The 27,858-nt window shown below is 40.1% G+C and overlaps 1 protein-coding gene across 2 annotated transcripts in view; it reads left to right on the top strand.

The window, feature by feature from the left end:
* Nucleotides 1-27,858, top strand: part of LOC149828679 (ubiquitin carboxyl-terminal hydrolase 6-like) — a 115,472-nt gene that overhangs the window by 14,465 nt on the left and 73,149 nt on the right. For both annotated transcript variants that reach the window (XM_090017683.1, XM_090017682.1), the window contains exons 2-4: nt 22,620-22,765; nt 22,914-22,949; nt 23,033-23,140. In XM_090017683.1, coding sequence (XP_089873809.1) covers nt 22,620-22,765; nt 22,914-22,949; nt 23,033-23,140 — 290 coding nt within the window. The remainder of the gene's footprint in view (nt 1-22,619; nt 22,766-22,913; nt 22,950-23,032; nt 23,141-27,858) is intronic.

The following is a 27,858-nucleotide window of genomic DNA, read 5'->3' as shown; positions in this document are numbered from 1 at the left end:
GGTCTTCCCTCTTCTGGAATAGGTGCGTATTACGTCCCTGCATCGGGTCCCCTCACCTGTGATCGGATCCTGCTGCTGGATCCGATCGCCTATTCCCTGTGATGGGTCGGGTTTCCTGGCCATGCCAGGGTCGCGCGATTCAACCTGCTCTGGTATAGCCTGCTTTGCATTATTCTCCCCTGGTTGGGAAGAAGTCGGCTATGACGACTTGTTGTCCCCACATTAAGCATATAGATCAGACACATTGAAAATCGGAAAAATGTTCCAAGCTTTGGGCAGTTCATGGAGGTAGGCATTCGGACCCAATCGCAGGAGGACCTTGAAGGGGCCATATTTCTTAGGGCTCAGTTTACTATAAGTACCGACTGGGAGACGCTCTGGACGTAGGTAAACCCAAACTAACTGACCGACTTGAAATTGGATGTCGTGACGACCTTGGTCAACGAAAGCTTTGTAACTCTCAACGAGTTTGGCTCGGACTTGCCTATGTATATCACACATGTATTCAACGACATCAAAGGCGTCTGGGATTGGGTCAGGGAGACTGGACACTGGAGCTAGATCTACGACACGAGTGGGCGACCGACCATAAACCACTTGAAAAGGAGATTTGCCCGTGGATCTGTTGATGGAGCTGTTATATGCAAACTCGGCTTGAGGCAAGACTAGGTCCCAGGTTTTGACATTTTCCCCCACTAAACTCCGTAACAAGTTTCCTAAAGTGCGGTTCACAACTTCGGTTTGACCATCGGTTTGAGGGTGATACACGCTACTGAACTGAAGTTTGGTCTTCAATAAAGCCCATAACGATTTCCAAAAATGGCTCATAAAGGGTGTGTCACGACCGGAGGTGATTGTGTGGGGTAACCCATGGAAGCGGGTGACGTCCTTAAAGTAATAGGAAACTACTAATGGGGCGTCGGTGGTTTGCTTACACGGGACAGAAATAGCCATTTTGGAGAACCGGTCAACAACGACTAAAATTGAATCAAAACGACGTGGAGTTCTGGGAAGGCCCACGATAAAATCCATGGACACGTGCTCCCACAGTCGCTCAGGGATGGGTAACGGAGTATACAGACCACTATTCTGATGATGACCCTTAGACACTTGACACACATGACAACCTTGAATGAACTTGACAACATCTTTGCGCATTTTGGGCCAGAAGTATCGTTCATCTAACAGAGCGAACGTCTTATCATGTCCAAAATGCCCAGCTAACCCTCCCTCATGTAATTCGGAAATCAACTGAAGCCTAAGGGAGAAATCAAGCACACATAACTTGTTCCCATGAAAGAGGTAACCATTATGAATACTAAAATGGTGGTCGATAGTGCGATCTGAGGAGATGCACCCTTCCCAGACTTGCTGGAAATCAAGGTCCGTCGGGTATAACTCCTTGCACTGCTCGAACCCAATGACTTGCACTGACAAGGTCATCAGAAGGCTGCTTTTTCTACTAAGATCGTCAGATACCTTGTTCAGAGTACCCGATTGATGACGAATCGTGAAGGTGTACTCTTGCAAGAAGCTGGCTCACTTGGCATGACGAGCACTTAGCTTCTTCTGACTATTCAGGTACTTCAACGCCTCATGATCCGTGTATAAGACAAACTCCTTATAAATGAGATAATGCCTCCAATAACGAAGGGCTTGTACAACGGCATAGAACTCAACATCATAAGTGGAATATTGGCACCTAGCCTAAGTCAGTTTTTTACTAAAGAAAGCAACAGGTCGGCGGTTCTGACTCAAGACGACCCCAATTCCCACTTTAGAGGCATCACACTCAACCTCAAAGACTGCATTGAAATCAGAAAGAGCTAAGATAGGGGCACTAGTCATTCTTTCTTTGATGATTGTAAAGGCTTTTCCCACGGCAGGAGTCCAATGAAAACTAGTATCTTTTAGGCATTCTGTGACATCGGCCATGAGGGTACTGGAATTTCGCACAAAACAACGGTAGAAAGTAGCTAACCCGTGGAAACTACGGATATCTCCGATAGTCTTTGGGGTAGGCCAATCTACGATAGCACGGACCTTCTCATGATTGGTTTTAACTCCATCGGAAGACACTATAAAACCCAGAAATACGACACTGGACGTCATGAACTCACACTTTTTTGCATTGACATACTGTTTTTTCTCTCCTCAAAATTTCTAAAACCTGACGCAGGTGACTCAAATGATCGGACAAAGACGAACTATAAATCAAAATATTATCAAAATAGACAACGACAAACTTCCCTATACATGGACGCAACACTTGGGTCATCATGTTCATGAAAGTATTTGGGGCATTAGATAACCCAAATGGCATGACTAACCACTCATACAGGCCATCACGTGTTTTGAATGCCGTTTTTCACTCATCCCCCTCCCGTATACGAATCTGGTGATACCCGCTTTTTAAATCTATTTTGGAGAAAATGGAGGCACTAGATAACATATGAAATATGTCATCCAAACGGGGAATGGGAAAATGGTATTTGACCGTGATGCGATTGATCGCACGACTATCAACACACATGCGCATGGACCCATCTTTCTTTGGAGTGAGCAGGGATGGGTACTGCACAAGGGCTAACACTCTCACGAATAAAGCCCTTTTGCAGTAACTCTTGGACTTGCCGCAATAACTCAGCATGCTTGGATGGGTTCATGCGATATGCGGGGAGGTTGGGGAGGCTCGATCCCGACGCAAAATCAATGGCGTGGTGGACTACCCTCATCGAAGGTAATCCATCAAGCAGGTAATCCGACATAATGTCGCGAAACTCCTCTATAAGAGGGGCAACGTCCGCAAGAATGGACACAGACGAACTCATCAATGGTTTCGCCACCAGGGCATAACAATAGCCATCTTCCTGACAATGGTTCAAGAAGGGCCGGTACAATAGGCTCGCAAGCCTGGGGACTCGCTCAAGCTTATCCACGGTGGGAAAACCTGTCTCCTTGATAGGGAAAAGGACGATCTTATGACCCTTAAAAAGGAAGGAATATGTGTTCTTGCACCCATCGTGAATGGTTTTACGATCAAACTGCCAAGGACGCCCCAACAGAATATGACACACACTCATGGGGGCTACATCACACCACACCTCATCGTGGTAATGCTCTCCCATGGAGAATCGAACTAAACAACGCTGGATGATGGGAACCTCGTTCCCTTTCTTGAACCACGCCATCTTGTATGGTTGAGACAATTTCTCGGTTTTCAGGTTCAAGGTAGATACAACGCTCTCGGACACCATATTCTCACAAGCACCGGTGTCGATAATAACATCACACGCGTGACCCTCACAGTTGCACCGAGTTCTAAAAATGTTGTTTCGCAACCATTTTGCAGGGGTCGACTCGCGGAGTGCGGTTAAAACATGATGGATGGACAGTAAATTTTCGACATTGCCGTCGAACTCTATGACTCCCCTCTCATCCTCATCCTCGACCGAAGATTCACTCTCACTCTCTAATGCTGATTCTATAATACCTTCAACAAGATGGGTGTTCTTTGCTCACAGTGGGACACTTAGACGCGACATGTCCTAACTCCTGACACCTAAAACAATGAATGGTCGACTCATTAGGTTTGGCTTTGGACCGGATATGGAAGGCTGGTCCTGACTGGTCAGGTTTGCTAAAGTCTGCTCTAAGCTTTGGGTCCTCCTTTCTAGGGGAGCTTGCTCCCCTGGTTGGGAAACTCGACTTAGGTCGTCTGGATGGTTCACTACGGGAGGTCTTATATTCCTGCCTCCTTTTCAGCTTTTCCTCGTCATTTATGGCATAACTGCTTGCCTGATCTAATGTCTCAACTGTGATACAACTAAACTCATCAGAAATAGCAGGACAGAGACCAAAAACATACCTCGTGACCTTCTAGCGGGCGGTTTCCTCGATCTGCACACGTAGGGAAAGATGATGGAACTCAACAGTGTACTCCGCCACAGTTCGGGTGCCTTGACGCAGGGTCAGGTACTCCTTGTAGGCTCTCTCGGCGTGATCTGAAGGCACGAATTTTGAATCTCTGCATCTCCTCCCACGACTGTATGCGCTCGAGTCCCTGCCGCTCTCTCGACCGCTGCAACTCCACCCACCATGTCTGGGCTAGGCCTCTCAACCGAGTAGACGCTAGAGAAACACGACGGTGCTCAGCGACGGTGTGGTAGTCGAAAAAGAACTGCACGACATAAGACCAGTCGAAGAACTGCTCCGCATCGAACCGCCCCACAAACTCTGAAAGATCCAGCTTCACCCCATAAGTGGAGGGGTGCTCTGGTGCTCTCTGCTGAAGAGCCTCCACCATTCCTGCAGGATAACCCTTCCAGAAAGCATCGTCGTCCCATACTGCTTCATCGCCCTCTGTGCGGTACTGCTCGCCTGGATGCTGGTGCTGACGAACTCTACCGATGGGTGGTCGGCGCTCAGGATGTGCCGATCCCTGCTGATTCTGCCTCGGTCTGGCTTGCCCGTGGGCGGGAGCCATCTCCGGCCGACGTTGGGGCACCGGGATGACGGAAAGTCCAAGGTAAGGTGGATGGGTCTAGTGGGTCTCGGGTCTTAGGTGGGTAGGGATGTCATAACATGGGTTTGGGTTAGGATACTGGTGTTGGATCGGATACTGTATTGGACTCTGGATCAGGGTTGGGTTGGTTCGGGTACAGGGTCTGGTTGATATATTGTTGGGTTGATTCGCCCGATGGGATGTGGATCAGGTCTATTCCTAAACTACTCGTCGGACCCAAATATGGATAGGTTGGATCGATGATCGAGTTGTGGGGATAAGAGGCTTGGTTTGAACTCGATCCACGATCCATATGATTATGGGTCTTATTTTGACCCGGCTCAAATCCAAATTGGAGCTCCGTCCGGGTCCGATATGGGTCTCGGTCGACATTGGATCCATTTTGGGGATAAAAAATAACGGGTTGGATCTGGTTCGGGGCAGCCCGCAAACCAAACCCAACTAGGTAGGCCGGGTGAAGGGGTTCTAGACCCAGACCCGCTCCCTGAGACCCAACGGATGGTCCCAGCGAACCGGGCCCGTGTCTTGCTGAAGTGAAGACTGGATCGAACCCTCTTGGGTTCGACCAAATCAAAAGGGGCTCACCTGTTCCCGCTCGCGGGTGTGCTGCCACAGGGCCTCCCCGCGCGGGGTCCGGAGGGAAATGTGAGTCCTTCCTGAGTCGGGTCGACGCGCTCGGGCCTGCAACAGGGCCCAGCGTGCCACTGGGGTCCTGCAGACCAGGCCCGGCTTGCGACTGGCCCACAGGGAGGTGTGGCCTGGACTGGGGCACACCCGTGTGCTGTGGAGTTCCAGCCAGGGGTCCCAAACATGCCTGGCGGGTGCCCATAGTTATCAGATCAGGGTGGGAAGGGGGTACCAAGTGCGCACCGGTGACAAAGTCTGGCTGAAAGGGGGTCGGCTGGCCTGTTCCTGCGCACAGGGAAGTCACTCGATCTGCTGCACCGTCAATCGGGTCCACTCCCAGTCTTGGTAGCATAATTGCATATTGGTCCAATGGTGACTCAAGAGCGACGAGTCGTCTGTCGATCCCGTCCACACGTTTCGATATACACGCGACCTCTTTGCTGATGCACTGAAGATTCTCTTGAATTTTAGTCACCATGTCCAGCACTCGCAACACCAGATCCTCAACGCTGGGTTCCTCTCGGTCCTTGCCACTTGCTGGATCAATCCTCGTTTCTTGAGACATCACGCTCGAGGGAGGGGAGCCCTAGGCTCTGATACCAATTTGATGCAGCCTTCACGTGTTTTGCCGAAGGCATAACCACGAGATGCAGTCTTCAACCCTCACGTTTCCAGATGGTGGCTGTGAAAGGTAATACCCACACGATTGTACACTGAATAGGCTGGAGTAACAATGCCCAACTACGGCGGCGAGGCTGGATTCCTTTTGTTTCAATCTCAATAACAATGAACAAGGTACTTAATAAAATGAAAGGTAAAGACAAATACTGACAGTAACAGGGAAGCAACGAAAATGGCTGAAAAAAAAGGAATGCTGCTGAAAAGAAACTGCGGTTATTCTTCAAAGAAAGGTCCCCTCACGCAACCCTAGACAGGGTTTTTAAAGCTAATCACCAGATTCAGGTCTGAATCCGGACCCGAGACTGTTTCAATTTGGAACCGGCTCTTCCCTCTTCTGGAATAGGTGCGTATTACATCCCTGCATCGGGTCCCCTCACTTGTGATCGGATCCTGCTGTTGGATCCGATCGTCTATTCCCTGTGATGGGTCGGGTTCCCTGGTCGTGCCAGGGTCGCGCGGTTCAACCTGCTCTGGTACAGCCTGCTCTGCATCATGTTTATACCAAGGTTGTAAGTATTGTATCGTTACCCATATTGGTCGGGCCCAAAATAAGATACGTATTGTATTATAAAAAATGTTTCAAATATTCAAAAAAATCATGAAAAATAAAAAAATTAGCAAAATTTTAAAAAAAATCATAAAACATGAAACAATGATGAATTGCACAAAATACAATTATAAAATCACATATGAAGCATTGATGTCTCTATGTGCTGCGTAAGACATCATCAAACATCAACTATCAAACAAAAATAATGCAAAATATTAAATATCTTTCCATTAAAAACATGCCACCAAGACTCATACTTTCATATTATATAAACAAAAACAAAATAACCAAGTTTATGAACACTTAAGTGTTAAATAACTAAGTTTTTTGAAAATATAACCTCAATCATTATCATCATCATTATCTTAATCCACTTCTTTGAGTGAAAATGCACTCTTGAGCAAACCACAAAAACCCTCTCTCTTGTTCATGGATCGTCCCCCAAATCACTCTCATGACTCATAGGGTGCGTGGATACCTCTAATGACCTCTACACAAATGAGAAAGTCAACCTCAAGAGGTCTTTAAAACCCAAAAAAAATATTATGATTTGGCCATTTTTAAAGTGGACCGAAGGTGTATCGTACAATATACCTTGTATTGTACCACATCGTACGATACAGGGCTGTATTGTAAGATACACACGATACATATTCGATACACACTCATATCACAGTACGAGTGTATATCATATCGTTTTTTCCCATGGTAACGATACATATTGTACAATACAGTACGATACTTACAACATTGGTTTATATTGTAAGTTTGAGGGGTGAGTGTTAATGTACACGGTCTTTATATATATATATATACTGGAATATGGTTTTTGTATGTACACTGAAGTACCCATCAGGGGTATTTCAGTCATTTCCTTCTTGTAATAGTGGTAGGGGCTGTATTGTAGACCTGTTTTTTATTTTTTTATTTTTTTGTTTTTGTTGTTCAAAGCTGACTTGGACAGCCCAATTAGTCATTGAGCTAGTCCCAACGGCTAGAATTCTAGCCGTTGGGGCTAGTCCAACAACTAGTTGGACTAGCCCTTGTAGTCTCTTGCTTTGCCTATTTAAAGGGGTTCATCCCCATGTAAAACTCATGCTTTTCTAAGCATTGCCTATTTAAAGGGTTGCTAGGTCGTCGCCCAGAAGCGACGCGTCACACCGGCGCCCGGGTGTGGTGTCAAATAGGCAAGGGTTCCTTCACTTTGTTGGACGGGTGGGGGTAAAGAAGTTAGTCCAAGACCATAAAATTAGGTTAGCCACTTGGAACATAGGGTCTTTAAATGGTAAGTTGGTAGAGTTAGTAGATGTTATGTGTAGGAGAAAGATTGATATTTTATGTCTTCAAGAGACCAAATGGGTAGGTGAGAAAGCTAAAGTGATAGAACCTTGGGGATATAAGATTTGGTATACAGGAATAAATAGGAATAGGAATGGAGTAGGGATTGTTATGAGTCGTCAGTTTATAGATAATGTAGTTGAGGTCCGTAGGAAGGGTGATAGAATTTTACTTATTAAATTAGTATTAGGTACGGATATTATTAATATTATTAGTGTTTATGCACCTCAAGTAGGTTTAGATGATTCCATTAAGCATCAATTTTGGGAAGATTTAGATGGAGTAGTACAAGAGACATCTTATGGAGAAAAGCTTTTCATCGGCGGTGACCTTAATGGACATGTAGGCATTAGTAGGGATGGATTTGAGAATATCCATGGAGGCTATGGTATAGGAGAAAGAAATGAAAGTGGAGAAAGGATTTTAGATTTTTGTTTGTCCTATGATATGATCTTAGCAAACACTTGGTTTAGGAAGAGGGAGTCTCACCTAGTAACATTTAAAAGTGGGGTTAATACGAGTCAGATAGATTTTTTCCTACTTAGAAAGAGAGATAGGGGTTGTTGCATCGATTGTAAGGTTATACCAGGAGAAAGTGTAGCTACACAACATAGAGTCTTAATTTTAGATCTTAGAATTAGACAATGCCGCAAAAGGGATAGACATAGGATAGATCCTAGAATTAAGTGGTGGGCACTGAAAGGAGCTAAACAAGGAATGTTTGTAGAGCAGGTAGTTAAGGAAGTTGATTGGTGTCTCGAGGAGGATTCAGAATCAATGTGGAATAAGATAGCGGGTGGTATGAGAAAAGTAGCTAAGGAGGTATTGGGTGAGTCTAAAGGCGGTGCACCACTAGGTAAGGATACATCATGGTGGAACGAGGATGTCAAATTAGCTATTAAGGTTAAAAGAGAGTGTTATAGAAATCTAAGTAAGAGTCGTGATAATGAGAATTTGGAGAAGTATATGATAGCAAAGAAGGAAGCTAAAAAAGTTGTTCGAAACGCGAGGGCTAAGGTATATAAGGAGGTTTATGACAAGTTGGATACCAAAGAAGGCGAGAAGGATATTTATAGGCTTGCAAAGATGAGAGATAGGAAATCGAAGGATTTTGGTATGGTTAGATGTATCAAAGATGAAACGCAAAGGGTTTTAGTCAAAGATGAGGAGATTAAGGAGAGATGGAAAGATTATTTTGATAAGCTATTTAATGATAGTCATGCTCAAGATCTTGGAGACTTCTCCATTCCTTTTCATGAGATAAATCGTGACTTCATGCGCAAGATTCAAAAGAAAGAAATTGCAGAGGCTTTGAAGAAAATGAAATCAAGAAGGGCAGTTGGCCCAGATGGTATACCTATCGAGGCTTGGAAATGCTTGGGAGAGAAAGGTTTAGAATGGTTGACAAATCTTTTTAACTTGATTTGGCGAACAAATAAGATGCCTAATGAGTGGAGGAAGAGTACTTTGGTGCCTTTATATAAGAATAAGGGTGATATACAAGATTGCACAAACTATCGTGGTATAAAACTCATGAGTCATACTATGAAACTTTGGGAGAGGGTGATTGAGTCTAGGTTGAGGAAGGTTGTCATGATATCGGAGAATCAATTTGGTTTTATGCCTGGAAGATCAACTATGGAAGCTATACATCTTCTTAGACAACTTATTGAAAGATATAGAGAGAGGAACAAAGATTTGCATATGGTTTTTATTGATTTAGAGAAGGCATACGATAGAGTACCTAGGGACGTTCTCTGGTGGACAATGATGAAGAAAGGTGTTTCTCTCAAGTACATTAGTATAATTAAAGATATGTATGAAGGAGTAGTAACCAATGTCCGCACTTGTGGAGGGGTGACAACCAATTTCCCGATAACGGTTGGGTTACATCAAGGATCTGCTTTAAGCCCTTTCCTATTTGCAATAGTGATGGATGAGCTTACGAGATCAATTCAAGAAAATGTACCGTGGTGTATGTTGTTTGCTGATGATATTGTTTTGATTGATGAGTCTAGAGCTGGGGTTAATGCTAAGTTAGAATTATGGAGACAGACATTGGAAGCTAGAGGTTTTAAGTTGAGTAAGAGTAAGACTGAATATATGGAATGTCGGTTTAGTAAGCAACGAAGTAGTGATGGGAGTGTAGTGAAGCTTGGTGAGCAAGATATACCGGTGAATGATTATTTCAAATATTTGGGATCCATCATTCAAAAGTATGGAGAAATTGATGGAGATGTAAATCATAGGATAAAGGTTGGGTGGATGAAATGGAAAAGTGCAACTGGAGTGCTGTGCGATCGTAGAATGCCATTGCGGTTGAAGGGAAAGTTTTATAGGACGACTATTAGACCCGCTTTACTATATGGTACGGAATGTTGGGCTGCCAAGAGACATCATATTCAAAAAATGAGTGTAGCTGAGATGCGGATGCTTAGATGGATGTGTGGAAATACAATAAAAGATAAGATTCGGAACGAGGAGATACGTAAGAAGGTAGGTGTTGCACCCATTGAAAATAAGATGCGAGAGAATCGTTTACGGTGGTTTGGACATATTCGGCGAAGGCCTAATGATGCTCCAGTTAGAAGGTTGGAGAAATGGGAAAATATATTAGTTAAAAGAGGTCGGGGTAGGCCTAGGAAGACTTGGATGGAGATGATAGGAAAGGATATGAATGCTTTGAACCTCACCGAGGACATGGCGTTGGATAAAAATGATTGGAGGAAAAGGATTCATGTGGAAGACCCAAAATGAATTTCTTTTTTGGTTCATATCGCTGACCCCAATTGTTTTGGGATGAAGGCGTAGTTGTTGTTGTACTTGTTGCTCTCTTTGTGAGTTGGTGTGTATCTCCATTGTGAGATTGTACTTGGTCCATAAGTGACCATTTTGTATTTGTATTCATTTGTAGCTCTTAGTGGCATTCTCTTGTAATTTTGTTGGTTTCATTACAGTCTCACTGTCTCTTTGTATAGATTATCACTCCCAACATCTGAAAGTTTGAGATGATAGCTTATTTTAACTGCTTGCATTCAACAAGGCAGTCCATTTTTTTACTCAGGAAACATCATTTGAGGTGTGCTGAAATTGGAGTTTTTCAGTAGCATCAATCTTGAGATGTTTAAAGTTGAGATTAGATATATGTCTCAAGATGTCGAGGCATAGTTCTGTAGGTTGTGATTAGTAACATAAGGATTGACATGAGAAGCATTAGCTTAAGTGGACTTCCCAACAAGGTGAACTTTGTGGCTTCATTTGAGCAAATAACGACTAAAAGGGGAGGGTTAAATGTCTAAGCCTATAACTTGTGGATTTTATTTTTAAGAGAATGAGAAAAAGCCTATAACTTGTGGATTTTATTTTTAAGAGAATGAGAAAAAACACCTAGATTGATTTGTCACCATGCATGAAGATGCATTTATAATGAATTTTGAAAGTCTCAAGTTCATTCTTTCAATGTTAGTCAAAGACCAGGGCAAGGAATAGATGTCATCATCTACAGATCATTCTTGGGTTATGGTGTCCTAAAATAGAAATTAACCAAATCATCTGCAGATCATTCATGATGCGAGATTGATTGTTTTATAATTGGCTGGACATGGCAATTGCCAAGTTTGGCAAGGTGGCACAACAAAGAGAGAGGGGTGTGTGAAAAGACGTCATTCACGACTGGGATCCAGACCCAATTCATCTTGTTTATTAATACATGCTCATTAATGACATGTTGTAATATTTGTATAACATGTAATGGGTATTTTCGTACCCTAATCACTGTACAGAAGCCTACTTAATGAGAAGCAAAACACGCAGACCCTTAATTGGGTTTTCTCTACAGCTCTCAGAGCCTCTTTGTCCTCGTTCGTTGCTTTCTTTCATGGTATCAGAGCCACAGGTTCCAGTTTCTCTCTTCAACGTCTTCCTCCAAGGTCTGCATCTCGTCAATCCCTTTTCATTTTTAATCGTCACCCACCATTAATCGTCATCCTCTTTCCTTTAATCGTCATCAGAGTCTGCACCTTCTCTATTTTGCATTTACTTTTCCCCCTTACGCTGTTTGACGTGATTCCATATGGTCACGCAAGAGCAAATTCTTGTGTGACTTCATAAATTGTTCCTCATCTTCTTCAGAAAAGTAAGGACAAATTCTGATCTGAATAAAATATCAGATTTCTTTTCTTTACATTTTAGAATATCGTTTCATCCAAAAATCATATTAAGCCCTTTGCATCTTTCAAAAGGAAAAACACATTATATCCAAATAACGTGTTTCTGTTTTGCTTCTCATTAACTGATCTTTATTCAGATCAGTTTACTGCATAACTTCGTTTTCTGTCTCAGGTCTGCTGTAAAATAAAAAGGCAGCCGAGTTTTGAGTTTTCTGAAATTACGTATTGGTTCTGACCTTTGTTTTTGACTATTTTTTGTTCTACTTCAATATTCTTTTCCTTCCACCTTCAATTACCTATGGATTTTTTTTTCTTCTCAATATGTACTTTCTTCAAACTTTCTTAGCCAACTTGTGTCAGAAAAACTAAACAACTCTAATTTTCTTACCTGGAAAAGACAAATCATCCCATTCATAAGAAGTCAAGATCTTTCTGGGCATCTAGATGACTCTGTTTCTGTTCCTCCAGAGTTCATATCACAAGATGGCAAGACTGGGGAGGGTGACACTTTTATTACTTTTGTCAAAAACCCAGAATATATATCCTGGATGAAGCGAGATCAGGCTTTGGTTGCCTACATCACTTCCACCCTGTCACAGGAGGTGCTTGTGGCAATCCCCGATGATTGCACAACTATGCAGTTATGGCATCGTCTCGTTCAGACATACTTTCAAGTTTCTCAGGCAAGAATTTTATTTTTAAAGAAAGAATTTCAAATGCTGAGGAAAGGACTCCATGACTGTCATGGAGTACTTAAACAAAATGAAAACCATCACAGATCAGTTGGCTATAGTGGGATGCGCGGTTAACGACAAAGATATGGTGCAACAAACCTTGAGCGGGCTGGGACCTGATTATCATATGATGGTTACTTCCTTGTTGTGTTTGCCATACTTACCTACATTTGAAGATCTTCGTGCTAAGCTTTTACAGTATGAGATGACTTTGAAAGGATTCTCTGAAGGTAATCACAACCCCGTTGGAGCCCACAACGTTCTTGTCATAGGAGTTGCCTATGGTCGATGACGTGGCGGGTATGAATCTAGAGAAAGAGGAAGTCAAGAGAGGAATGGACAAGGAGCTCGTGGAATATTACCTACTCCCAGTATGCCTCCTAATCTGCAAAGGCAAAGGACAATACCTACCTGCTTTATCTGCAAGAAAAGGAGACACATAAAGGCAAATTGCTGGTTTAACCTGCAAAATAGAGGAAAGTAATTGGAGACAAGAAAGGGAACATATACATTGAAAAATAGTGGAGAAGTCAAAGAACTGTTATTGTCTGCTTTGGCTGAATTAAATATCAAACAGAATGATCAAGGCACTTGGTATGTTGATTCTGGTGCAACCACTCATGTCACTGGTGATGCTGGTAAGCTCATAAATCTTGTTCCTTATGTTGGTAGAAATAGTATAGTCACTAGAGATGGGTCTCACCACCATATTTCGCACATTGAAAATTTTGTAATTCTTATGTCCAACTCTTCTCTTGCTCTTTCAAATGTCATCCATGCTCCTAATATCAAGAAAAACATTGTTTCTGTCTCTAAGCTTGTAGATGACATTAATGCTTTAATCGAGTTTACTCCTTTCTCTGTTTGTGTTAAGGACCTTCACACGAGGGAAACGTTCGCTGAAGGAAAACGATAAAGGAATATGTATGTGTTCCAAGAGAATCCTCCATCTAGTATTCAGTCTGTTGATTCCACCTTGAAGCTCACGCCATCATCCTCAGTTCCTCCTGACAGTGTTTTTAATCTTTCTGAATGTATTGAGCCGAATCTTTGGCATGGTCGTCTGGGTCATTGTAATAGTCATTTTATTGATAAGCTTGTTTCAAGTAGTCTTATTCCCAAGTCAAGTCTAAGTTTAAGTGTCGACAATAAAAAATGTTCTAGTTGTCTTCAGTGTAAGAGTCATGTTCTTCCTTTTTATTCCATTAATAAAAGGTCTTCAAGACCATTCAAGATTATATGTTCAGATGTTTGGGGCCTGGCTCCAGTTTCTTCCATGTTTGACACTAAATATTATCTCATCTTTGTTGATAGCTATTCTAGATACACATGGATTTTCTTTATGAAAAATAAATCTGAAATCTTTAAGTTATTTCAGAACTTTCATTCCTTTGTTCAGAATCAATTCTCTGAGAATATCATTTGTTTCCAATGTGATGGAGGGGGTGAATTCTCTTCAAATGACTTTATTAGTTTCCTCCAGACAAATGAGATAAGTAGGCAGGTGTCTTGCCCTCATACACCTCAACAAAATGAGATTGCTGAACTGAAGCATCGCCATATTGTCGAGAGTGCAATGAGCATGATGCATGCTAGTAATCTTCCAGTTACCTTCTGGACAGAAGCCTTTCATACAACAGTCTATGTCATAAATCGATTGCCCATGAACATCTTGAAAAACAAATCACCCTATTTCTCTTTGCATGGTGTGCATCCAAATTATCATAATTTGCGCGTATTCGGGTGCGTATGTTATGCTCATGTTGACAGTTCAATGCAACATAAGTTTCAGGATAAGGCCTTAAAGTGCAGATTCGTTGGGTATGCTGATGATTACAAAGGCTACAGATGTTATGATCCCGTAAACAAGCGCATCAAAATATCCAAAAATGTTGTGTTTGACGAATCAAATTTTGGTCATAATGCTATCACTCCTGAAATTGAAGTTTATCATCCTTGGTTAAACTCATATCTCTTTTCTAGTATTGATGATGTTTGTTCCTCTGAATGTCATCAAAGAGATGAGGGAAACGTATCTACTGCTGAGCAAAGACCTCAGGAAAGTGTAATTTCTGAGTCACTATCGGCTCCAGAAAGATATAAAGACATTGTTTACTCTCGACGTGAGAAGGAGATACCCCTCAGCTCTAATCAGGAGCAGAATCCTCTTGTTTCCATTCAATCACCTGTTCACAGAAGGTCTACTCGATCTCGACATCCTATTGATAGGTGGGTTAGTTATGAGAATTTTACAATGGATTTTCAACTCTTCTTAGTCTCTTTGAGCAAGGAGGATCAACCCACAACATTTTATCACGCAATAAATTCTAAGAGATGGATTGAAGCTATGAATGAAGAAATGGAGGCCCTTCATGAATGTGGGACTTGGGATATTGTTCCCAGACCACACGATCGAAATGTGGTTGGATCAAAGTGGGTGTATAAGATAAAGTATAAGCCCGATGAGACTATCGAACAATACAAGGCTAGGCTGGTTGCTAAAGGCTTCACATAGGAGCAAGTCCGGTCGTGAAAATGGACACTATCTGCATCATACTATCATTGGCTGTTGAACACTTATGGACTCTCAGTCAACTGGACGTGAAAAATGTGTTTCTACATGGAACTCTAAAGGAGGAAGTATACATGGAGCAACCCACTGGGTATGCAGAAGGAAACTCTAAAGAATACGCGTGCAAGTTAAAGAGAGCTATATATGGTCTGAAGCAAGTATCTCGATCTTGGTTTGACAGTTTTTCGCTTGAAGTAGAAAAATATGGCTTTATTTGGTCTCTTCTCGACCATTTTCTTTTTATATTCAAATGCAAAGATGTAGTTACCCTGTTATTAATATATGTTGATGACATTATCATTACAGGTAACTCTAATGAACATATTGAACAAGTTAAAGAACTTCTGAATCATAGATTCAAGATGAAGGATCTTGGTAAACTGCGATACTTTCTTGGAGTAGAAGTTGACAGGACTGTTGAAGGCAGAAGGTCGAAGAAAAGGAAATTGAACCAGAATACGTTCGGACTGCTAATCAAGTTGCTGACTTGTTTACAAAAGGACTTATCAAGGATAAATTTTGGATGTTAAAAGGTAAGTTGTTCATGGTTCAAAACCATGTACACCTTGAGGGAGGGTGAAAAGACGTTATTCACGATTGGGTCTGGATCTCAGGATCCAGACCCAATTCATCTTGTTTATTAACACATGCTCGTTAATGACATGTTGTAATATTTGTATAACATGTAATGGGTATTTTCGTACCCTAATCAATGTACAATAGCCTACTTAATGAGAAGCAAAACACGCAGACCCTTAATTGGGTTTTCTCTGCAGCCCTCAGAGCCTCTCTCCTCGTTCGTTGCTTTCTTTCAGGGTGGGGGTGCACAAATCCCCCTACCTATAATTCTGAGTCTCTGACCTAGCATAAGCTAACTCACCTAAACAAGGGGAGCCCTGATTTAGGTGGATCCACGGATTTTTGGATAATCTAGTGAGTATATGATTTAGTTAAATAGAAAACTGACAAAGCTGATTTCAAGAGTGATAACTTTCAAAATCTGTCAGAATCACACTATTTCATGCCATCAGAAGATTTTTTCCATAGGGTTATGATCAGCTAGAGGTTCATCGACACCATCTCGGATGACTATTTAAAGGCACCATCAAGCCAATTAAGCCTGATTTTACTATTCATGACAATGTTTGATGATGTCATAACATTTTATTGGAGGAAAATTGATCAAGGAGTTGTATTTTTGCATAACTTGGATAGTTTTTGCTTCTCTGTAAAATAAGGTTAACTTAATATGGTAAGCACTGCCTTTGTTATAGTGGAACAATTTAAATCTAATTAGGAGAAACGGGATGGTCCCCTTGTACAGTAGCCTAGTTAGTCAGTGTGTAGGTATTATTGTTCAACCATTGCTGGGACGTTCAATCATTCATAAGATCTTGTATTAACTAGCCACTTTATCCGATAGTATTGTTTGACCTTGGGCAATATTTACCACCTTTGCTTCAGTTAGGTGTAGTTGAATTCTTTGATTGTCTGATGCCCAGACTGAAGGAAAAACACAACATGCTTTGAATCATGACTTTCTAGAGGATCTTACATTTCTTTTAATAACACATTTTACTTCTCTGGTCCGGAATGGAACCTTAGTTAGGTTATTTTCTGTACTATTTTGTTGAGATAAGTTGACTAATTAATGTTTTATCCATGCTTAAGGGTGCTTCTGATATTTTAGTAATATTAAGGGACCTAAATGTAATTATTCCTTTTTGGTTAATCTCTATTTAAACAAGAGATTAGCCCTAAATGAAAATATCGACTTCTTCTCTCTCTCTCTCTCGGTATTCTACATAGTATCAGAGCAGTACGTTCTTGGGAACGTGTGAAGGTGGATCGTGTGATTGCATGAAGGCAAATCACATGTAGAAGATCGGGCGTGAAGGTGATTGCGTGAAGGCAGAACCGTGAAGGTTGATCGCGTGTAGCAGATCGGGCGTGAAGGTGATTGCGTGAAGGCAGAACCGTGAAGGCTGATCGCGTGTAGCAGATCGGGCGTGAAGGTGATTGCCTGATCCTTTTTTCATGCGAAGGCAGATCGTCTGCAGAAGATCGGGTGTAAGTCTTTTCCTTTTGGTACAGATCTGATAACAGATCTGTAGCATGACAAATGTCATGACTCAGATTTGTAATCAGATCTACAAGTTGTGGTGACTCAATGGGTTGCCGATCTGGTGAGTGGTATGGATGTTGTGCAGATGTCGTGAAGCAGACGCTGAACTTAAGGGTTTCGTTGGCAGCGTGAAGCAAATATTTTTTTTGTTAGATCTGATACAAATCTCAAAGTTTATTGGCAGCGTGAAGCATACGCTGTTATCTGTGTTTATGCTTTGGTGGAATGTCAGCATGGAGCGATCGTAAGTTTTTCGTTGGCAGCGTGAAACAGACGCTGTTATCTGGGTTTATGTTTTGGTGGAATGACTGCGTGGAGCAGCCACTGGTATCATAATTTTTTTTGTTGATTGGCAGCATGAAGTAGATATTTTGTTTGGTGTGGACCTGCATAGTGTAGAGTTTTTTTTCTGGACGTCGTGGTGGAGACATATTACTGTCATCGATTTGCTTATTGTGCTGCAGTAATAGCTGTTGAGTTTCTTTTGTTTGGTAACAATTGTTAAAGTTTTTTTTACTATGGGTGACACTTCAAAATATGATTACAAAAATGAGGCTATTGGAGAATACAAAGCCTTTGCCAATCCTTTCTCGTATGGTTCTTCCGTTAAATTGAATGAAACAAACTATGTAAGGTGGTTCAGGATGTTTATGATGTCGGTGTCTGGACATCATAGGAAGCATATTCTACTGGAATCTGAGCCAACTGACAAAACTGAAAAATATAATACTTGGGAAGAAGATAATGACATTGTTATGTCATGGATCATGAATAACATTGAACCTCATATTGCAGATGGCCTTATTTATTATAACACAACTAAACAGATGTGGGATAATCTTCGAGATACATATTCTCAAGAGACAAATGTGAGCCGTATTCTCCAAGTTGAACAAGAAATATATAACCTTCAAAAGGGTGATCAGACCTTGGCCTAGTATTATGCTTCTGTTAAGGCTGCCGTTGAGAGACTTAATGCTCATAGACCTTTGTGTTGCTCAAAGCAAAAAGATCATCAAGAGCAGACTATGGTTGCTCGATTCCTCATAGGCCTATCATCAGAGTTCCCTGTTGCTAAAGTCCAAATGTTGACCGGGTCTGATGTTCCTACTCTTGCTGATGCATATAATCGATTGAGCAGACTGACCATCTCTCTTCCACAATCTCGACCTGCATCTCAGTCATATGCTTTAGCTGTCCCATCGAGTTATGGAGGAGGAAATACTTCTAATGTCAGAGGCCGAGGTCATGGAAGAGTTATGGGAGGTAGAGGTAAACTGCAATGTACTTATTGTGGAAAATCTGGACATTTAGAAGATCGTTGCTGGGATAAACATGGACGGCCTGCATTTTCTCCATTGAAGCCAAACGTTCCAAAAGCTAATACTACAAAACTAGAGGTGAAGCATGAATCTAATTCCCCTAGTGAGCCTATCAATCTTAGTTGTGCAGAATATGAGGAGCTGATCTCTCATCGTCCTTCAAGTTCGTCTTCTCCTGTAACTGGTGTGGCCTACTCTACCGGAGACCATCTTTCTTCCCATGATAGTAAGTGGATTATTGACTCTGGTGCTTCTAGACATCTATGTGGAAACTCTCAAGACTTTTCATATTTAAAGGCTATTACTGCACATCGGGGAGTCTCTTTAGCTGATGAAAGTTCCTCTCCGGTTTTCGGTCAGGGAAATGTCTCTATAACTTCTTCCTTGCAATTGAAAAATGTTCTTCATGCTTCTTCATTTCTTCAAAGTTTACTCTCAGTGAATTGCCTTAAAAAAGATCTAAATTGTAGGGTGATATTTGATTCTGTGTGCTGTCATTTTCAAGATTTGCTGACGGGGAAGAAGATTGGTGGAGGCTATGAAGAAAATGGAGTCTACTATCTATATCATCCTGTGGAGAACGTTTATGCTGCAATTGATTCTTCCTCAAGTCCTGTTCAGTGGCATCATCGCCTCGGTCATCCTTCATTGTCAAAGCTTCGTCGTGTCATTCTTCAAATTCCGTCTACTACATCATTCCAGTGTGAAGCATGTCAATTGGGCAAGCATCATCAGAGTTCGTTTCCTTCTAGTTAGAGTCAGTTCAGTGATAAGGTATTGGAACTTCTTTATGTAGATGTATGGGAGGTCCTAGTAAGATTCCTACCAGGACCCAATGTCGTTATTATCTTGTTATTGTCGATGATTTTTCTAAGTTGTTTTGGGTATTTTTAATAAAAGAAAGATCTGAAGTTCCTAATATTCTAAAATCTTTGGTCACTGAAATAAAAACCCAGTTTGAGTCAGTTGTCAAGATTATTCGCACTGATAATGCTCTTGAGTTTAAAACAACTGCACTATTGCAATTTTATCGGGATCATGGAATTCAACATCAAACCTCCTGTGCATATACTTCTCAACAAAATGGGGTGGCTGAACGAAAACACAGGCATCTCCTTGACGTAGCCCGCACCCTTATGTTTCAATCTAATGTTCCTGCTTCATATTGGAGTGATGCAGTTACCACTGCCTGCTATTTGATCAACCGCATGCCTTCATCATCTGTTGGAAGACCAAATTCCTTTACAAATCTTGTATCCGAGTGCACCTCTTTTTCCTCTTTCACCCAAGGTATTTGGGTGCAGTTGCTTTGTGCACAGACTTGGTCTTGACCGTAATAAGTTAGAATCTCAAGCCACCAAGTGTATATTTATAGGCTATCCAAAAAAACAAAAGGGGTATCGATGTTATGATCCAATCTCTCATCGGCAGTATGTCAGTGCGGATGTATCTTTTTTGGAGTCCCTTCCATACTATTCTAGTACTGGTACTCGACTGCAAGCTGATCAAGATGGATCTTTTCCACTTCCTATTCCTCCTTTTCCTTTGAAATCAGTGCCTTTAGTATCAAATCCAACTCTTCCTCACGGTTCCACAATCCTCCATTGGTGTATGTGCGTAGAGCTCCAACTCTTCTGGTGCCTCCATCCACTTCTTCTCTTGAGGTAAGTACTCCTGAGATCAATGACATTCATGTTGATGATGACAGGCCAATCGCTCTGCGAAAGGGGACACAACAATGTACATTATACCCTATATCTAAGTTTGTATCTGAAGCTAGACTCGGAAATCAGATGAAAGCTTTTATTTCAGCCTTAACTGCTGAAACTATTCCTATGAGTCATCAAAAGGCAGTTCTCGAGAGCCGATGGAAGCAGGCTATGCAAGAGGAAATGGATGCTTTACTGTCTCAACAGACATGGGACCTCGTTGACCCTCCAGAGGATGTGGACATTGTTGGATGTAAATGGGTATATACCAACAAGTACAACTCAGATGACTCAATTGAAAGGTACAAGGCCAGGTTAGTGGCAAAAGGCTATACTCAGACATATGGTGTTGATTTCTTCGAGACATTTTCTCCTGTAGCACTAATGGTGATGGGCACCATTCGTCTTGTTCTTTCTGTAGCTGTTCACCGTGGATTGCGTTTGTGTCAGCTAGATGTGAAAAATGCATTTTTATATGGAGATCTGTCTGAGACAGTCTACATGCAACAACCTCCTGCGTTTGAGGTTGAGGGGCAGTGTCAGAAGGTGTGTAAATTAAGAAAGGCGATATATGGTCTAAAGCAGAGTCCTCGGACATGATTTCAAAAGTTGTTTGAGGTGATGTCAAAGTTTGGTTTTAATAGATCAGCGTCAGATTACACATTATTCATTAAGAAAACCAACTCAGATATAATTGTTATGGTGGTATATGTGGATGACATCATTCTCACAGGAGATAACATGAATGATATTGCAGCTACAAAGGCTCATCTTCAAAAACATTTTGTCACAAAAGACGTTGGTTCCCTCAGATATTTTCTGGGAATAGAAGTAGCCAGAGGCAGCGAGGGTGTGGTTTTGTTACAACGGAAGTATGTTCTAGATTTACTAAAAGAGACAGGAATATTGGGAGCCAAACTCGCAAATATTCCCATGGACAACAAAGTTCATTTGTTTGATGAGGGGTCAAAACCTGTCGATAGCGAACACTACCGCTCATTGGTAGGAAAGTTACTATATGTGACAGTGACTAGACCTGATATTGCTCTGGCTGTAAGTAAGGTTAGCCAATTCATGGACAAACCGACTGAGGTACACTGGATGATACTTAGGTACTTAAAATCCTCTTCTGAAAAGGGGCTGTTATTCAAGAAAAGAGACACTCTGGAGGTAGTTGCTTATTCTGATGCTGATTATGCTGGGTCTGTAGAGGATAGAAAATCTACCTTAGGATTCTGTGTATTTGTGGGAGGTAACTTAATCTCTTGGAGAAGCAAGAAGCAAACTGTTGTTGCTAGGTCAAGTGCAGAATTAGAATATAGAGCTATGGCCCAAACCGCAGCTGAATTAATGTGGGTTCGAACAATACTGTCTGATCTTCAAGTGAAGGTTTTATCTCCTATGATAATGATGTGTGATAACAAGGCAGCTACATATATAGCTAATAATCCGGTATTTTATGAGAGGACAAAACATATTGAAGTTGACTGTCACTACATACGAGATATGGTTCAAGCTGGACATATCTCTATTAAGCATGTAATCTCTGAGGATCAAGTTGCAGATATTTTTACAAAGTCTCTTGCCAGACCCAGTTTCTCAAAATGTTGCGGCAAGCTGAGCATGATTGATATCCATGCTCTAGCTTGAGGGGGAGTGTTGAGATAAGTCGACTAATTAATGTTTTATCCATGCTTAAGGGTGCTTCTGATATTTTAGTAATATTAAGGGACCTAAATGTAATTATTCCTTTTTGGTTAATCTCTATTTAAACAAGAGATTAGCCCTAAATGAAAATATCGACTTCTCCTCTCTCTCTCTCTCTCTCTCTCTCTCTCTCTCTCTCTCTCTTTCTCGGTATTCTACAACTTGTAAGACTGCCAGCATATAAATACCCTACAAAAAGTATAGTATAGTTTATTTTAGTGCCATGCCTTCAAACTAATTGATGCTGTTCTTTTGAAATTCTTAGAAGGAATTTTGGTTGACATGGCAGTGAATTTTCTGCAGTTCTCACAAATTCAAGCTGCACTTAACCAAAAAGAAATTTTGTGTAATCAAGCTTCTTGTTGGATGGTGGCTTACAGTTACTTCACATCCATTATTATCCTTTATTGTGCAATCTTTCTGTTTGTCAGACTATTTTTGCAGTAGCACCAACATTTTCTTTGTAAAGTGTATGGACGTTTTTGGGTAGTTTTCTTTCTATCCTCTTATTCTTGGGTTTTATATGCCTTATTTTGAATCTGTTATTGTTTGTTTCTCAGTAAGTGTGAAATGGCAAAAGGAACTATTTCCGGCTGTTGAGATTGACACAAGCCAGCCGCCTTATGTATTTAAGTGTCAGCTGTATGATTTAACTGGAGTACCCCCTGAAAGACAAAAGATTATGGTCAAAGGTGGACTGTTAAAGGTGTGTGGGATGATTTTCATTTACTTTCTATGCCCTGTTTTGGAGCATATAGATCTAGAAGTCAAATAAAATGTTTCCTATTGTCTTCAGTCCAGATTAAATTGGTCTAAAACTTGATATAGTTCTGAACTTTTTATGGCTAATGTAGGATGATGCTGATTGGAATATGTTAGGTGTAAAAGAGGTATTGTTCCCTACCTATTACCTGTGTACTTCTCTCTTGTGCTTGTTGGTTACCAATTATTTGATATTTTCTTCCCTAAATAGGGCCAAAAGTTGATGATGATGGGAACTGCTGAGGAAGCTGTGAAAGCCCCAGAGAAAGGCACCGTTTTCATGGAAGACCTTCCAGAAGAAAAACAAGTTATTGCTGTGGTGAGTGGCACCCATGATTGTCCCGGTTTTCCCCTTTGGTAATCTAGTGGATTGTGAATTTTGTGCCTGAAATATTCGTGTCCAGTTTTTATTATTATTACTTTTCTTTTTAAGGACGATCTCATGGACCATGTAACTGGACTTTTTATCATGATTCATGAACAAACCATATCCTAGCAAGTCATTTCAATCATTCAATGCTGTCTGATCATTAGGTTAGATGACGCTGGATGTTGCATAATAAGCATCTTGCATTTCTTTGGGGAACCCTAAATCTAGTGATGACCTTTTGTTATTCAACATTATGGACAAAACTTGTCTCTTGAAGAGGGAAAATGAAGTCTTTTATTATCTGTCATGTATCCTAGAGTCTATGATTCAATGAGATTTATGAAGTATCAAATGAACATAGGAAATAGATGAAATACCAATCTGAGTGGCAATAGGATGACTTTTCATGCTACTTGTATAGGCTCCATATTCAATTTTGGAAGGCACTATAGGAACGTTCTTTGGAAAGTATATTCTACCCTTTTGCTAGTTTTATCCTTTCTTCCTTTGTCTATATACTTCCATCTTGGACTTTGTGTGTCTTTGACTTGATGTTAAATGAAATGGCTTTCAACACTACTAGCTTCTACTCTTAAAAAAACATAAAACTAATCTCAAAAACATAAAACTAAGTCTAGTTGAGCAAATTTGTCAAATACCTGGCATGCTGGAACAAAGCACTAAATCTGGTTTAGTATATTTTTGACGACACAACTGGCTTGCGTGTCTTTAATGATTATCTAGTTGATCATTTTATCAAACACTTGGAATGCATCTTTCTGACATATACTAAACCTGGTTCAATAATTTTCTTGCATAGTTAGAATGTGAGTCAATTGAGAATAGATAATACATATATTGGATAATGATGAGTACTCACTCAAAATGACAAGTCAACATGTAGTTGATCAAACATACAATAAAGACAAATATGACCATCAAGGAACATAATTAACATAATGGCTATCTTTTAATCCTTGTGAATATTTGGGGAACTTTTAGAATGATTGATCTTAAAGGCTTTTGGCCTACATCTTGAAGGTATCAGTGAAAGAAAAGAAGAGGAGGAAATGAAGGAGAAACAAGAGAGGAACATCATGTATCTCTCATTTCCGTCTCAATACATATATTATATGTGGTAAGTAGGGTATCTAAGGACATATGTCACATAGGTGAAGGTGCAAAGAGTGCCACATGCCAATTTCCAAAAACTTGGGTCCGGGTGTAGGTTGCATCTTCTCAATCGGACCTTACACATATATTCAGCATAGTTTATTTGATAGGAGTCTTGCTTTGGATCGTGTTTTTTGGATTTTTTTAAGTCGTGAAATATTGGTACATTGTGAGCTGTTGATTTTTGATGATCTTAAAAAACCCACATATATGTCATAATTGTAATGAAACGAAGTGTGCACAAAGGGCTACAAGGTGCACAATGACAAAAACCACTAATGGGCACATTCACAAATGCCACAAAGGGCAAACATAATATGTAAAAATAATAATTTATTGAAACCTTACAAAAATGCAAGAAGCATTCTTGAATACAATGAGAGGGGACCACCCCTATTTATATATAAATACAAGGGAGAGGAGGAGAGCTCAAAAGAGCTGTTTGAGCAAGCTCTAATGTTGTAAATAGAGTTGTTGGAGCTTGCTCAACGTCTCTTTTGACTAGTCAACCTTGTGTTCTAGTCAAACTCTAGTTCAAAAAGAGAACTAGAAAAATGTTCTAGATAAAATAAAAAGAATAAAAAAAGTATATACATCAAATATATATATATATATATATATATATATATTTTAGCACTCTCCCTCAAATTTACGGTGTAACAACCGAAAGATTGTCTAAAAGGAAGTGAAACCTAGGAGCAGCAGGAGGTTTGATAAAGAAATCTGCTAGCTGGTATTCTGAAGTAACATAAGGCATATCAATAGTCTCATGTAGATACTCCTCTCGAACATAGTGACAATCCATTTCTATGTGCTTAATGCATTCGTGAAAAGTGCGATTGCTGGCATTGTAAATTGCACTTTTGTTGTTACAGCACATGCGTGATGCTTTGATCACTTGAACTCCCATATATGTCAACAATCTCCTGAGCTAGACCACCTCCATCGTGGTGGTTGTCATGACTTGATACTCAGCTTCAGTTGACGAAAGTTAAACCTCTGCTGTTTCTTGAATCGTCATGAAATCAGGGATTCACCTAGAAAAACACAAAAGCCAGTGGTTGAGTGTCTGCTATTTGGATCACCTCTCAAGCAATTAAATCTAATGTAGAAGAAGTAAACATAAAAAGGCTTCGAGAAAGAGGTCTTAATATATCTAATAATACACAAGACTATACTCCTATGTGGATAGAAGTGGTAGCGTGTTGAAATTGACTAGCTGTGTGTAAAACGTGTGTTATATCAGGTCTAGTAGTTGAAAGGTAAGAGAGAGCTCCAATAAGCTGTCTATAAGGAGTAGGTTCTTCATTATTAATTCGCATCTCGGTGTTGACAATTTCAAAAGTGTCAACTCTCTTATCATCCGTGATGCTAGATCCGAAAACAATATCAAAAGAAAATTTAGATTGAGATAACAAATACCTTTTGGGAGAGTAAGCAACTTCAATTCCTAAGAAATATTAAAAAAACCCGAAATCAGTCATTTCAAAATATTTTTTGAGAAGCTTTTTAATATTTTCAACTCTCATTTTGTCTCCTCCAGTGATGATCATGTTGTCCACCTAGAGGAGAAGGATAATTATATCCACATTAGACACCTTAACAAATAAGGCAATGTCAATTAAACAAGATGTGATCTGAAGCTAATATCAAAGCATAACTTGACTAAACCTATCATACTAAGCTATAGGTGTTTGTTTAAATAAAGGGCTTTATCCAGATGAAGAGCTTTACCCTTAGAGATATTTATACCAAGTGGTACCTTCATATAAACTTCTTTAACTAGGTTTCCATTAAGAAAAACATTTTTAACATCCATTTAAAAAATAAGCCATTTTCTAATTGAGGCTAAGGCAACTAGGGTCCTAACATTGGCCATTTTAGCAACAGGGACAAAGGTTTCCTCATAATCTATGCCATATTCTTGCGAATTTTCCTTGGCGACTAATCTAGCTTTATATCCTTCATGTGTTCCATCACCCTTGGTTTTAACCTTATATACCCGCCTACAACCTATGGGTTTCTTTTTTTGTGATATATTTTGAATGGTCTAACTTCTAGCCTTTTCTAAAGCTTTCAATTCTACCCTCATGGCTTCAATCCACTCAGAATGTTCTTTGGCTTGATCATAGGTTGAGGGTTCTATATATGAATAAATTAATGTAATAAATGTCTTGTATTTGAGAGGAAAGGAGTCATAGGACACAAACTTCTCAGGTGATTTAGAAATCCTAGATGACCTTTTGGTTTGTTCTTCAGGCTGATCATAATATTTTTCCAATGCACATGGGTGATTTGAATCTTTATGCCTAGAGAATTGCAAATAGTTATTATCCCTATGGGTTTGCTTTTCATCAATCACATCATCATGACCATTGTCAAGGTCACCTATTATATTTCAACCATTATAAAGGTCACATTCACGACCATTATCTGGGTTACATTCATGACCATAGTCATTATGTTCTCAAACTAGGTCAAATAAAAAAGAATACTTAGTTACTTTCTTAGTATTTTCAAAATCAAAGAATTTTCATTTTCTACAAAAGATACATTTCTCAAAATCTATAATTTTTTATTTTTAAAATCAAAGCACTTATAGCCTTTTTGGTTATCCGCATAACCTAAGAAGGCACAAGAGATGGCATGAGGAGAAAGTTTATCGTTTTTATCAGTAAAAACAAAACATTTTCATCCAAACACTTTTAGTCTAAAAGAATCAGGAACTAATTTAAAAAGTTTTTCAATTAGTGTTGTGTTTTGCAAAGAAAAAGATGGCATTCTATTAATGAGATATACAACAGTTAATGCAACTTTAACCCACAAATCTTTAGGTACTTTATTTGCTACTAACAAGGTTTTGGTGGTTTTCATAATGTGTACGTGTTTTCTTTCAGTTAGGCCATTTTGTTGTGGTGTGTTCAGACAAGATCTCTTATATGTGATGCCATGTAAATTTAAATAATCCTTAAATTGCTTTGATAAAAAATTTCTCCATGAATCAATACGGAAATAGAAATCTCATTTCTAAACTTATTTTTAACCAGGTTATGAAATATTTGAGAATGAATAAAAACTTTAGATTTATGTTTAAGTAAATCCAAGTATGCCTAGAGAAATTGTGAACAAAAATCACATAATATGCATAACCACTTTTGGATAAGACTAGTGTTGGGCCCCATACATCCAAATGTATTAACTCAAATGGTCTAGAAGAAACAAAGGTTCTTTCATGAAATGGTAATCTCTTCATTTTCCCATGAATACAGTCCTTACAAGTAAAATTTTTAGAATTACAAAATTTTCTCAAACTTGGAAAATATTGGATTTTAGATACATGAGGATGGTCATGTCTTTTGTTCCACATCCAAATCTAATTTATGAATATTATAATAAAAAGTATCCTTGAGTATTTTCAAAAAATTCATATAGTAGAGGCTTCCTTCTCTATGACCTTCCTCAATCAACTTCCCTGACTGGCGATTCTCCACCCA

The sequence above is a fragment of the Nuphar pumila genome, chromosome 9 (genome assembly GCF_984573655.1).
Source record: "Nuphar pumila chromosome 9, dmNupPumi1.hap1.1, whole genome shotgun sequence".
Taxonomy (NCBI): domain Eukaryota; kingdom Viridiplantae; phylum Streptophyta; class Magnoliopsida; order Nymphaeales; family Nymphaeaceae; genus Nuphar; species Nuphar pumila.
This window is presented reverse-complemented; position numbering and strand designations above follow the sequence as displayed.